General features: G+C 40.9%; 1 protein-coding gene across 1 annotated transcript in view; it reads left to right on the plus strand.

Annotated features, from left to right (window-relative positions):
* Positions 1–13,316, plus strand: part of Slamf1 (signaling lymphocytic activation molecule family member 1) — a 32,920-nt gene extending 19,604 nt beyond the window's left edge. Inside the window, exons 4-7 of the mRNA XM_048356884.1 lie at positions 2,115–2,210; positions 5,681–5,754; positions 9,896–9,979; positions 12,313–13,316. Of these exons, the coding sequence (XP_048212841.1) occupies positions 2,115–2,210; positions 5,681–5,754; positions 9,896–9,979; positions 12,313–12,360 (302 nt within the window). The 3' untranslated portion in view covers positions 12,361–13,316. The remainder of the gene's footprint in view (positions 1–2,114; positions 2,211–5,680; positions 5,755–9,895; positions 9,980–12,312) is intronic.
* The last annotated feature ends 878 nt before the right edge of the window (positions 13,317–14,194 follow it).

Below are 14,194 nucleotides of genomic sequence, written 5' to 3' on the forward strand. Positions count from 1 at the left end.
AGACATCCCTGACACAGGTTTGTCATAGACCACTTTCCAGTTTTAGAATAGCCACCTTGTTTTTCTGTTTTATTATTTTTTTAATGGCAAATGAAATTTGGAGAAAGTATCTTTTTAAACTCATGGCAATGATTGAGACATTTGCTCTCAAATGAACTGCTGGTTTGAAAGTTCCTAAATGAAGGATTAGAAGTATGTGGCTCATGTAGTAGAGCACCTGAGTTCAAACCTCAATACCATACTCCCTTCCAAAAAAGAAGTACCCAAAATAAACATGATCAAAGAAGAAAGAGGAAATGGTTTCGAATTAGTCCGTTTGTTGGACCAGCTCCCTGGGCTGATGAAAGAAGCTGAGGCTGCTAGCTCTGCTTCTTAGCATTGAGAAGTCTTCTTTATGAGTCTATGGCGGCATCAACAGTGAACCTATCAGAAACTCTGTGTGTGTGAGTGTGTCACACCCTCATCCCTGTGTATACAGAGGATCCTCTCTGGCCATCATAAGTGATTCAGAATGAGCAGCTCACAGGCACTCCACCCTCAGCAGCAATTCAGAATACTATCACACTTCATATGAACTCAGAGGCCATCTTAGAATGCTCCGCTTCTCCCTGTTTGTTTTTTATACTGTTTAGGTTGAACTTGAATTCTCAGTCTTCTGCTTCTCCTCCTAAGTGCTGGGATTATAGGCATGGACTACCATATCCATCTCTCTTGCCTTTTTGATCAAGATTATATGACTGTTAATGTACTTGGCAGGGTTAAAACAGGCTTAATTTGTGGAAGAGAATCATTAGTCAAAGTAAGCTCTGTGAGATCCTTATGATGACTTAATGCATGAAAAGTCCAGGTTGAAAAAGAATCTCCTCAAATTCAGAAGGAAACTTCTGGGTAGCCATCAGGCTGGAGACCCACTTGAACCTCGATGGGAGGCCTTTTATCAAGCCAATAAGGTTTGAGTCCATCTTTGGGTCACTTCTACAAACATCTGAATTGTGCCTGCAATTACGCTGTTCCTTTGTACCCCATTTATTCATTATTTTCAATTTCTCCCCCAACAAATCCTCACAAATACAGCTATCAGCAGGCTTTGCTCCACAAACATCCTCACTACTTAGATTAGTGCTGTTAGTTAGAACCCTGGTGCTTCAGGGTTTTTCTTAGCATTCTACCATGTTTCTCCTCTTAGCACAAGCTCTAGTTCTTACAGTTCCCCAAGCCTATTTCCCTACCCATAAAACAGGAATAATGAGAGTATCTGTCTCGTAGGTTGTGAGGATTAAATATACTGGTGTGCTATGTACTAGTATATCAGTACTTTATGCGCCCTACGTTGATGCACTACCAAAATGCCTGGCATGTTTTAAGCACTCAGTAATTAACTATCTTTATCTTGTTGAGCTTTATGTCTTGTTTACTGTAACAGCAGATCTCATTTACTATTTCCCACAGTGTTGTCTCTGGTTAAAAAGATTTGGTAAATGTGTTAAAGGAAAGAAAGTTACAAATGTTGGCTCTCTGAATTTGAGAATGGGTGAGCTTGGCTAATTTTAAATAGGACACTGATTTAGAGGAACTACATGCTTTTCTTTCCATTTAGGTCTGGTAGATTCAACATAGTTATTTACATAGAAGGACAATAATAGCACTGTTATGTTTATTTTGAAAAAAGAAAAGCAGATTACTTCCTCCCAGTGTCTCATGAGAATGCTGTGGAGACCCAGGGACAGCACGTGGAAACCCCATGTTCATTTTATTCAAAATAGATTTAGGGCACACTTAGAATTTAAAAATAGAAGAAGAAGCCAGAGAGATTTGACTTAGGAGATCAAAATTTAAGTTTAATTTTAGTCATGTAATAGCTGAAGTGAACATAAAACATATTTTAATAGAAAAACAAACCTTTATGGAAGTTAGAAGTATGAACATGAAGCATAGGGAGCCAAGCTAGGATAAGAAAACAGAAGACAGAAATCTTCAGTGGTCTAAAGCTGATTTCCAAAATGGTGCAGATGGGTACTTCCCTGGGGAGATGGTGAAGAAGCAGAAGCACTTCTGGGTAACATGGTTTTAAACTCACAGTGCTGATGAGATTGGCTTTTTACTTTCTTTTTCAGAATCAAGACAATGGGCACTGTCTGCTGGGCTGTTCTTAGGAGGCATCGTGAGTTTCATCATAATTCTTATAATGGTGATCCAACTGTTGAGAAGAGGTAGGTGTCTGACAATAACAACTCTTTACTAGATTCCCTGTTGCAAAGCAGAGGAGTTCACACACACACACACACACACACACACACACACACACAGAGAGAGAGAGAGAGAGAGAGAGAGAGAGAGAGAGAGAGAGAGAGAGAGAGAGGCTTGCTCTCATCATTTTAGTTTTCTGCCTGGGACTACCTTTGAGACAAGCACTCTACCACTAGGCCATATTCCCAGCCCCCACCTTTGAAAAATACTAAATAACTCTATCCTGAGTCCTTGTCCAATTAAACGTAATTCAACCTATCTTCATCCTTATGCCAGGCTAAGGGAAGACAGAAAAGAGCCACAGGTGTCTATAGTAGGACACATTATGCAGACTATATCAACTCAGCACCACTGGGGTGCTATGTAGGATACAGAATGGGAGTAGACAAGATACTTAGCAGGATTCTCTTGGGAGGAGACTTCAGAGAATGCCTGAATCTTCTATAAAAAGTCTCCCAGGAAAAACAAAAACCAGTAAGTTTGATGATTTCCCTGTACTTTAGTGTTGTAAGGAAGTATCTTCTCACCTCTCCTTCAAATTGTCCTGTGATTCAATATCTCAGTGCATTGTACCCCCACAGTGACTATCACCTACCCACACTGGAGCCTAAATGTCATGGCTTAAGACCAGGACAAGTCCTGGCTGACCTTCTCAGGGTGAAGGTAAAATTTGCTATACCTAGCACAAAGCCTAGGGCTGATCTTATTCTCAAGTAGACCGATGTTATCCACATATACTCTTCTTAGAAAAGCCCTTACCTCAGCATTCTGATGTTGGTTTTGCTTATATAAGAAAATCTACATCACAGCATAGATGTCTACTCTTATCTCATTCCTTCCATCTAAGAGTTCACCGAGGTGGGGGAGGGAGGAGTAGCTGATTCACATAGAAAGTCTGTTGAGTTAAAGTGGTGAGAGCCAGTCTACCAAGTGTGGAGGTGGGGCTCCCACACTGACCTTCTATTATAAGGAAACAATGAGATACTAAGGGTGAGAAAACCAAGATTAACTCCCCTGCACCACATTAGCCTCACTGGCCACAGTGCTGGGATTCTAAGCTGTGTTCTTTCCTCTGCTACATTCTGCTTAGTACAAGGCTGAGCTCTGAAGGGAGTAGTGGCTCCCTACTGTCACACCCACCACACTTCTCTACACTTCCCCCAAAATATACGAGTGCCCATCCGCATCTCCAGTCACCATTTCTTCCTCAGAAGCCAAACCCTGCCTCAAACCTGGGGCCAAAATCCAATCCACTGAGATGATCTAATTTGCCCAGTGCCATATACCTAATGATGGCTAGAATAAGATACCCTAATGTCAAGACTAAGATTATGTTTCTCCATGAGATCCTAAAACATTGCTGACTTCGAGGGGGGTTCAGTTGGCCCCTGAAAACCTATTCTTGCACTGAAAAAGACAATTAGAGACAAAATGACTTTGATTGAGTGGTCTTGATGAGCCAGCCCTACTATTCAATCTCACTGACCATTTAGGACTGTTCTCCCAATTTTAAATTGCATCGTAAACTGACCTGCAAGATCAAATCAATGTCCTTGAGGACTGGAGTCTTTATTCAGGCCCCAATAGTGCCTAAAAGAATGCTGGGCTGGCACGTCTAACTTTTGCAAACGCTTACGAATTTGAACTGAAAGAGTATATTTCACAGAACTACCAGGCACCCCTCCATCTCCAACTGCTTATGTGTGTACACACACACACACACACTTGGGACTATCCAGCATGCCATGCCCATACCCACTCAGGGATTTCATACTTCTCTAGAATTCCTTGAATTTCTCCAGTGGCTGTTCATCATTTCCTCCCCAAGATTCACACCCCCACGCAGCACATTCCACCGTGCTTGCTACCCACACACTAGGCCTTTCCCTTCCAAGTGTGAATATATTTCTTTTCAGTGCTATTTCTTCAGGGATAAGCTCCCACCTTTTCAGGGCCACATTAATTGTGTTAAAATACATTTACCTTAAAGGCTGTCCTGCCCATTGCCTTTGCCTAGACCTTGCAATAAATCCTTGGATATCCTCCATGCTTCCATCTGTTTGTTTCCCACATCTCCCTGTTGCATAATGTTTGAAAAGGATGCCATGCAATGTGAGAAGGAACAAATAGGTCTACTGCATGAGCACGAAAAATGCCTTGAACCCCTTTTAGATTAGGGGACTGTGTATGAGACACATTTTTGTCAACAAAAACAAAGTCTATGTAAATATAGCAGCTAGAGCCAGATATGGGTAACTATTGAAATTAACTTGAGTTAAATAAAATATGAAATAGTCTCTCGGTTGTGTTAGTCACAGTCTCAGTGCTGGGTTGAACCCCATCTGTGGCTTGTGACAATGTTAGAGTATATGGATATGGAACCTTTCCATTATTTCAGAAATGCTATATTCCACAGAACTGGTCTAAAAAGACATGAGAGTGAAATTGAACTGGATACATTTTATTTTATGATTTTGTGCATTTTTTAGTTTTACACTGGGAATGAATTACCCTTGTAATTAAAGAAAAGAAAACTTTAAAAAAATTGTTAAGATTAAAACATTTTGCAACTTGTGAATTTATGGAGACCTTAGTCTCTAAATGAAAATTTTAGATGGTGAGCAATAAAATAAGATTACAGTTTTATTTTCCAAATAGTCCTAAATATACCACCAACAATCCTAAGATCACACGTGGATCATTCATCCTACACTCCCCCCTCCTCTATACACAAACACACACACACACACACATCAAATCTTCCAGAAATCAAGAGATTAAAGCTTCCAGCTAGGAAATACAAACAAGCTACAAATAACCAGCCCTGCCCCCAAGAACCCAAAATCCCCCTAGGAGATCCAACATGCACATAAAATAATCGAGATTAAGGCTGGCAATGTGGCTTAGCGGTGGAGTGCTTGCCTAGCATGCACGAAGCCCTGGGTTCTATTCCTCGGCACCACATAAACAGAAAAAGCCAGAAGTGGCACTGTGGCTCAAGTGGTAGAGTGCTAGCCTCAGCAAAAAGAAGCCAGGGACAGTGCTCAGGCCTTGAGTCCCAAGCCCCAAGACTGGCAAACAAAACAAAACAAAACAAAAAACAAGATTAAAATAACTCACTGGTACACCAATGAAAATAACACTCAACACATATTGGGCATCTATTATGTGCTAGGCATGGTTCTAAACAGTTTAAAACTGAAACACTGACTTGTGAGACAAGTATTTCTATTTCACAGGTAGGGAGATAGGCCTAGACAGACCAAATAAAACGAACCCCAATGTATAGGGTGCTTGGGACTCGGTGCTTTGCTCCTATAGTCATCTTGTGGAAGTTAGGCATGCAATGGAGGGATGGAGACCTGACAGGTCTGAGCAGGGAGATTATGCTGGGAATCAGAAGGAGATAATCACTATGGTTTCTTTCCTCCAGGTAAAGTGAATCATTTTCAATCGCCAATTACAGAAGAAAATCTTACCATCTATGCCCAAGTCCAGCAACCAGGTGTAAGTTCTATGCTTTCTTTTGAACAAATATAGTGGGTTTCCACAGGATTCCATGGTCCTACATGTCTGAAATGTATGGTTCTGCATGGGCTCTAGAGCAGATGAGATTAGGGAAGCGGGAATCGAGAACAAGAACTCTCCTAAAGGTCACAAACCAGTGTCACGGGGACCGTTGATTATTTGAAATAATGGGAAATACTTGAGCAATCTTCTGGACAACTGGAAGCTATAAACACATGATGTCTGACACTTTCCAGCTCCGGCATTCTAGGAGTTTAAGGTTCCATGTTACTTAATTCCCTTCTCTAGTGAATTTGAGGAGAGAGGGAAAGATGTAGGAAAGCTGTTGTGTGACATGTGCAAAACGCAAAGAAGACAATGGGAGGAGTATCTGCAGAATTCTGACTAGAGTATGGCTGAGATGGAAGATGACATGTACACTGAAGATGGATGAAAGCCATGCTGTAGTAACATGACCCTTAGACTAAGAAGAGTACTAGAGGCCAGGCTCATGTCTATAACCCCAGCTACTCAGGAGGTAGTGATTGGTCATCCTGGTTTTCCACCCCCTTTCTCCTCCTCCCCAAAAGAGAATATAGAGACCTTCATCTCAATAAACAAATTATATATATATATATAATATGTATATTATATATATATATATGTTCACAACTGTAATCTCACCTATACAGGATTGCAGCCTGAGGCCAGGCCTAGGCAAAAAACATGAGGACCTATCCAAATTAAATTTTTTAAAAAAAGCTAAGGATGTACCTCAAATGATAGAAAGCATAAGGTCCTGAATTCAAAACTTCAATACCACCTATAACAAGCAAAAAACAAAACTGAGAGAAACTTGAAACATAATGTCTCTGAGGAGCAGATACATTAGAAATAAGAAATGGGGTGGATGGGCAGGCTGAAAGCATTGCGGCTAGAATGGTGACCTTGTGGTCTGTTGGACATAAAGTTAGTTTTTAGGTGATTTCCAGGTCACAATCTGCCCATTTGAGTCATGGAGAGAGGCAGATTCTCAAGTAAAAGATGTGGAGGTGGTGACAGCTTTGATTAGTACTTTGGATAATTACTTCAGATGGCAAAACATTCATTTCTAAGATTGATTTTTAGACAAAGTTCTCCTTTCTCCTGACTCCTATCTGGGGCTACACAGTGAGACTCTGTTCCAAAAAAGCAACCCAAGATATATGATGGGAATGTTCAGGCTAACAATGACATCCTTGTAAAGTTCCAAACAGAAGGAAAGCTGGTCATACATAGCTCACTGTTATGTGTGATTTTTTTTTTTTTTTTTTTTTTTTTTGCTGAAGGGTTCTTTCGTAGTGACATTTTTACCACATTAAGAATATTGTCAGGGGGGGTATGAGGGACAAGGTAACAAACTGTACAAGAAATGTATCCAGTGCCTAACGTATGAAACAGTAACTTTTCTGTACATCAGTTTGATAATAAAAATTTGAAAAAAAAAAAGAATATTGTCAGGTATCTGGGCCTGTGTGATATTATAGACTACTGCACATTCTTGTGGAAGTCAATAGCAACCAACATATATGACAAATGCAAATGCAGGAGTGTTGCACTTCACAGTAATAGTTACACTTTTATATAGCAACAAAGATTTTGTCTGTAGGTTTTTAGATCACTGTTTGCCTGGAAAATATATTCTTATTCTTGGATTCTATAATGTACCCTGCAAAACAAGAACCAAAAATTACATAAGTTAAAACCCAAAAAAGAATAATAGTAATACTATATTGCCAGGATCTGGGAATTGTAGCTCATTGGTACATTCTGCTAACATGACCAGCAAGCTAAGGAGACACCTAGTTTAATTCTAGTACTGCAGGAAGAAAAAAATCATTTTCTATTCCTGGCTGTTAGACATTTTATCATGCATTGACATTGAGTTATATTAACACTCTTTCTGCATCGGTCCAGAGCATCTTCTGGCTGCTGTTTCTCATCTGTTGGCTGCTACAGTGAACTATATTGATTTGCAAAGTCAGACCTACTTGCTATTCCTGGAATAAAATCAATTTACTCTGGTCCTTTAAAAATATGATTGGATTATTTGTTATTATACAATTTATTGTAGTATCATTTATAGTATAGTATTGTAGTATAGTATTATAGCATAGTACTATTATTTATAGTATTATTGAATTCAGGGCCTGGGCCATGTCCCTTAGCTTTTATCCTCAAAATTAGTGCTCAAGTATTTGAACCACAGCTCCACTTCTGGCTTTTTTTGGTGGTTAATTGGAGATAAAAGTCTCATGGACTTTCCTGTCCAAGCTGGCTTCAAACTAAGATCTTCATATCTCAGCCTCCTGAGTAGCTAGGGATACATGTGTAGGCTACCAGCACCCCAGAGTCTGTGAGGTTTTGATATCAAGATTATGCTAATCTCATACCATGTGTGCATTAGTTAGAGTTAGTTAGGGTTGCCATCATAAACACCATAAACAGATGGCTTAAATCAACAGAAATTTGTTCTCTACCCATTCTGCAGGCCAGAAGTGCAACATCAAAGTGAATTTGATTTGATTTTGCAGTACTGAAGTTTGAACTCAGAGGCTTGCACTTGCTAGCATGTCCCCAGTCCCTCTTTGCCTCTTCCAGCAGCTGGTGGCTCAAGGCAATCTTTGGCATCTCTTGGTTTATGACCAACCACATGCTGTAATTTCTGCCTTGGTCTCTATACAACTTCCCCTGTCTATGCCTCTATGTCATCTCCCTTATCCATATCTAAGTAGAGAAACATTCCTTGCTGGGTTTAGAACCCACCCTAACCCAGGTTGATCTCATTTTGAAGCACTTACCTTAATTACATTTGCTAAGACTTTTATTCCAAATGAAGTCACATTTTGAGACTCTGGGTGGATATATCTTTTGAGGAACACAAGTTGATCCATGACAACATCTATTTTCTTTCTGTAATTCTCTGGAAATGTTGGATAAGAGTGATCAGTATTATTACTCCTCTTACATATTTGGCAAAACTTTACTGCTAAAGGACTTCCAGACTGCTGTCTCTTTGGTGAAGTTTTTTTTGGGGGGGTCGGCCATTGGGCTTGAACTCAGTTGCCTGGGCACTGACCCTGAGTGCTCATTAGTGCTCTATCACTTTGAGCCACAGCTCCACTTCCAGCTTTTGAGTGGTTAACTGAAGATAAGAGGCTCATAGAGTCTTTTCTGTGTGGGCTGGCTTTGAACTGTGTTCCTCAGATCTCAGCCTCCTCAATAGCTACTATTACAGGAATGAGCCACTGATGCCAGGTAATAATTTTTTAATTATGTATTTATTATTCCATTTTATGTTCTATTATATTAATAATTTAATAACTCTTTCCTGATCTTTGACTAGCTACCCTAGAAATTATAAAATGTATCTCTCCTCATACATTATCAGCTAATATTTTCTCCCTTTATACTTTATATTCCACTGTACTATATTCCCTTTATACTATATATTCCATTTATATTCCAGAGTAACTTTACCTTCAGATATGCTGGATTTTATTATTTTAATTTATATGTACTTAAACAGAATTCTTCTTGTTTTATATATCAATAAAACATAAAGTTAACCACATCCTTATAATTCCCTTTGTTTATAGTTAAATGTCTACATAATATGTGAAAGACTGCAACAATTGTTTAAAAATTAGCATTCCTTTGCTCCTCTTCATAGTAGGCATATAATATCCTCATAAGGAATATTGTAACTCGGAAAGTTATTCAAATGTTTACTACCTGCTAGGTTACTGAGGTTAGGTTACTGCCTTCGTTGCTGACTTAGGTTACAGCCTTGCAGAATGGGGTCCCCACATGTAAAAGCAATGCCCCTCCAGTTGTGTGCGTGTGAAAGCACTTTGTTTTTTGAGCTTTAGCTTCTCCATTGGTAAAATGTGAGTTACAACATTTGGCCAGTGGTGGTTGTAAGGCAAGTGAGAAGACATGTTAGGCTGAGGAATAACCAGGATGGCAAAAACCTGGCGAGCTTCTTTCTAGGGAAGGGAAGGGAGAATTCCACGGGAAGAAGGTCGGGACAAATGACTCAAGGAACTAGCTTTTTTGCTAGTTTGGCTGATTGGTTTTATTTTCCTTGCATCCTTTGCAGACGAAACCTGAGTCCCTTCCACATCAGGATCCCTGCACAACAATCTACATGGCTGCCACTGAGCCTGTCCCGGAGTCTGTCCAGGTGAGGGATCTCTCTGTGTCTCTACACTGTCAGATCGGATAGGCAGAGGAAGATTTCGCTATGTTTTTGGTAGGGATAACATGAAACAGACTGATGAGCTCTGGACATGGAAGGTAGTCCATAGCAAGCAGACAGCAAAGGGTGGTGGCCAAACCACAGGTTTGGTTTGGGGCTTCCATCAAACCCACATGCCTGCTCAGAATAAACTGTGGCTTACTCCCTTTGGGCTGGTGTTTCTCTGAGAACTGTCCGGAGACATCAGAATCTACAAGGACTCAACTAAATCAAAACATATATGCAGAGTGCCCGGAGCTCTGCGTACTTCAGCACGGCCTCTGCCAGATTCTGCTGCTGCACACTTAAGTTTGGGGACTTCATTCAAGTGCAGGAGTCCATTCTTCACCTGCTGACCAGAGTTGTTAGCGAGCTTCCTAAAAATGCTCACACTGTACTCCACTAATAGGGATAATTATAACATGCTAATCAAAAATCAGAGTTGTTTTAAAAAATATTCTATAGTTATTTAAAAGTTCTCATGTCTTTTTTTTCGTCCATCATGAGGCTTGAACTCAGGGCCTAGGCACTGTCCCTGAGCTCTTTGCTCAAGGATACTGCTCTACCACTTTGGGCCACAGCCCCACTTCTGGCTTTTGAGTAGTTAATTAGAGATAAGAGTCTCACAGGGACTTATCTGTGAGCTGTTCTCAAACCATGATCCTCAGATCTCAGCCTTCTGAGTAGCTAGGATTACAGGTGTGAGCCACCAGCACCCAGATTCTAGCCCCCATTTAACTAGAAGATTTAAGTGGGGGTGAGGGAGGAGAGCTTCTGCATTTATGTCAAGACCAGAAGAGAAGATGATACACAATCACAAACGAGAAACTCACCTATCTGGCCAGATCGGCATAGACTACATTTACTTCTGACAGAAATTTTTTCGTTTTTTGTTTTTGGTGAAACTGGGGGTTGAACTCAAACCCTCAAGCTTGCCAGGATGGAATGCTATGAATGAGCCATCCTTCCAACCCTGTTTCTCACTGGTTATTTTTAGGATAGAATCTTACTTCCTACAGAGGCATGTGCTTGGGCCACAATCAACCTACCTTGAGCTTCTCACCATCGCTGGGATCACAGACATGTGCCACTGCATCCAGTCTCCCTTCTGTGGAGAAGGAGTCTCATGGACTATTCTGCCTAGGCTGGCCTCTAATTGTGATCCTCTCATTCTCAGCATCCCAAGTACAGACCTGAGCCATAAGCTCCCTAAGTTACTTCTTAGGAATCTTTACTATTTAGGACCAGTAACACATTTTGAACTGAAATCTTGGCTCCATTTGGGCTTTGTTACCAAGCATTCTAGAAGAAAGGTCAGGCTTACAGAGGCATTACAGAGGTTTATAGATCTTTGAAATAACCTCTCTTTCAAAGCTACTCAGATAAGCCTGGGCCAGTGCCCTATTCAAATAGAACTTCACCTTGAGATCTAGTTTCTCAGAACATTGTCATAGTTAACAAAGAACAAAAATATAAATCTGGCTTCAAAAGCTTTTCAAAAAAATAATGTTGATTTTGTTGGTGGTTGGTAGTGGTCATGGGGCTTGAACTCTGGGCCTGGGTGTTCTCCCTGAACATTTCAGCTTAAGGTTCTATCACTTGAGCCACAGCACCGTTTCTGTTTTTCTGGTGGTTAATTGGAAATAAGAGTCTCACAGACTTTTCTGCCTGTGTTGGCTTTGAACCACGATCCTCAATCTGAGCCTCTTGAGTAGCTGGGATTACAGGTGTGAGCCACCAGTGCCCGGCTAATGTTTTAAGTGATGTTTACTTGGAAAGGAAAACTGGACATTTCACATCTGCCACAAATCCACTTTAATTTCCCATTCCCATCCTTTTCTTTTTCCTATTCCTTGATCTATGGAAGGTCTTTACCCACAATCCTCTTCTCCCCTCTCTGCCCAACTTCTTCCCTCTTTTTCCTTTGGGTCTTGCTGGCCCCTTTTAAGCAGAATAATTTAAAACATGCTTGGCTCCTCCAAACTGTCTCCATATCTTTCTTACAAGGGAAAGGAAGAGAAGAAAAGAGGACAAGGAGGAAGGCAAGGGTGTCCTATCTCCCCGATGGCATGTTCATTCTTGAAAGGGAGCTATAGCTCTACTTAAGGAGACCAGAGTTCTGTCAATGGCAATGGCCCATTGGTGATAGGCTCTGAGCAAGTGGCTCTCCTACATGATCTGAGACTCTTTCCTTTTCCTCAGTAATGTTACTTCATTCAAAGCCTGTGAGGCGAGCACCCTGTCCCTCCACTCACAGGTTCTTTCTCCTTTGCCCACAGGAACCCAATCTCATCACAGTGTATGCCAGTGTGACACCAGAGACATAGCCAAGGGACTTTCTGAAGAAAGATGGAGGAATCAAAATAAGCCTTGAACTGGGCCTGGATTCCTAGGTTTTCATGGCAGACATTCTGCTCATCTTATATGCTTCTCAGAGCAACTCCCTGGTGATGCATCTCCACATACAGCTGTGAAATGAGGAAGGCAGTGGGGCTTTCCAAACCTTCCATCTGTCCTTTAGCCAACACAGGCACAGAACAGAGAGTTCCTTGCCTGATACAGCAGTCCATCTTTGCAGTGTCTCAGACGCAATGAATACTTCAGGACATCTCGCTCTTTGCTAGAAGGGATTATGAAGGCCAAAGACAGAAAGCCAAGACATCTCGTGCCTATCTCAGACAGCTGGCCACTGGTCACAAAGTATGGAAATGTTTACATTTTGGCTGTCTGAGCTTTGTTCAGGTAGCTAAGCCTGATCCCCTGTGGACCTAATCAAGGCTCTGTGTCTCAGTTTCTCTCTCTGGACAAGGGTGAAGAGTGAATTGTTTGTTATATGTAAAACGCTCTGATGTTATTCTTTTAAGGAAACTAAGATAATCTGTATTTTATTTGTAAAACTCAGGCTAAATAGTCTATAAATTTAAAATGACATTGGGGTTTGTGAGCTTTGAACAATAGAACGGAAACCATCTTTGAGACGCTCAAAAGTAAAGCTTGGTGCAGAACAGCATTCTGTTTTAAAGTGATAATGCTGTTATAAAGTAATGGGGGAGCCTCAAAGAGTCCCAGAGAGATTTTTCAGTTCTCGAAATGTGTGTTGAATTTTAGTTCTCTGTGGATTCCCTGACTGACAAACCCAGAGTCTTAGATAAGACTCCATTCTGGTTCTGATCCTACTCTATATCCCAAATCTTCTGTGGAGTTATAGGCCAAGGTACTTCTTACTTCTTGCACACTTCTCCTTATAGAACTTATCTTAATGTGAAAAATTAAATTATTTTGATCCAACAGTTTTGAATGATTGAATCACCTAGATTACAAGCTGCAGGTAGAATCTCTTTCAATAAAGTTCTGTTTACTTTCTATCCTATGCTTTTAGAAAGCCTATCTTTCCACTATGCTTTTCTTTTTTTTTTTTTTTTTTTTTTGGTGGGGGGGGGGGTTTGGCCAGTCCTGGGCCTTGGACTCAGGGCCTGAGCACTGTCCCTGGCTTCTTTTTGTTCAAGGCTAGCACTCTGCCACTGAGCCACAGCGCCCCTTCTGGCCATTTTCTATATATGTGGTGCTGGGGAATTGAACCCAGGGCTTCATGTATACAAGGCAAGCACTCTTACCACTACGCCATATCCCCAGCCCTATGTTCTTCTTTTTAATTGTTCTTATGTAACTTCAGTGAATACTCTGGGAAATAACTATCGTATCATTGCCTAACAGGAATACCAATTCTCCAGCTCACAATCTGTAGTCCTGTCACCTTGTATCTTCCCTCTGTTTAGCCAGTTCACATTTTTAGGTTCTGCATCTCATGTCTAGTACCAACTTCTGTGACAGGAGTCCTATTTGTAACCAATAAATCTGCCTTTGCATATTTTAATGCACAATGAGAACTCACCAAAAAGATATCAGTTCTTTCAACTGTTTTCTACAAAAACATCATTGAAAAGGAGCAAGATAAGGGAAGAATAGGCTGTGATTAGGACCACAGCCAAGTTACAAAGCCAATCTGAGGGTGATGATCCTGGTACCACAGTTGCATGGCCACTATCCCCATTTGTAGGCACACACACCTCCACTGCCTCACTTGCCTCTGCTGGACTTGCAAACATCATTACTATTGCTGTTGCATTGCCTGCCACCAAAACAAAGTACTCCAAGGCCCTT

The sequence above is a fragment of the Perognathus longimembris genome, chromosome 11 (assembly GCF_023159225.1).
Source record: "Perognathus longimembris pacificus isolate PPM17 chromosome 11, ASM2315922v1, whole genome shotgun sequence".
Taxonomy (NCBI): domain Eukaryota; kingdom Metazoa; phylum Chordata; class Mammalia; order Rodentia; family Heteromyidae; genus Perognathus; species Perognathus longimembris.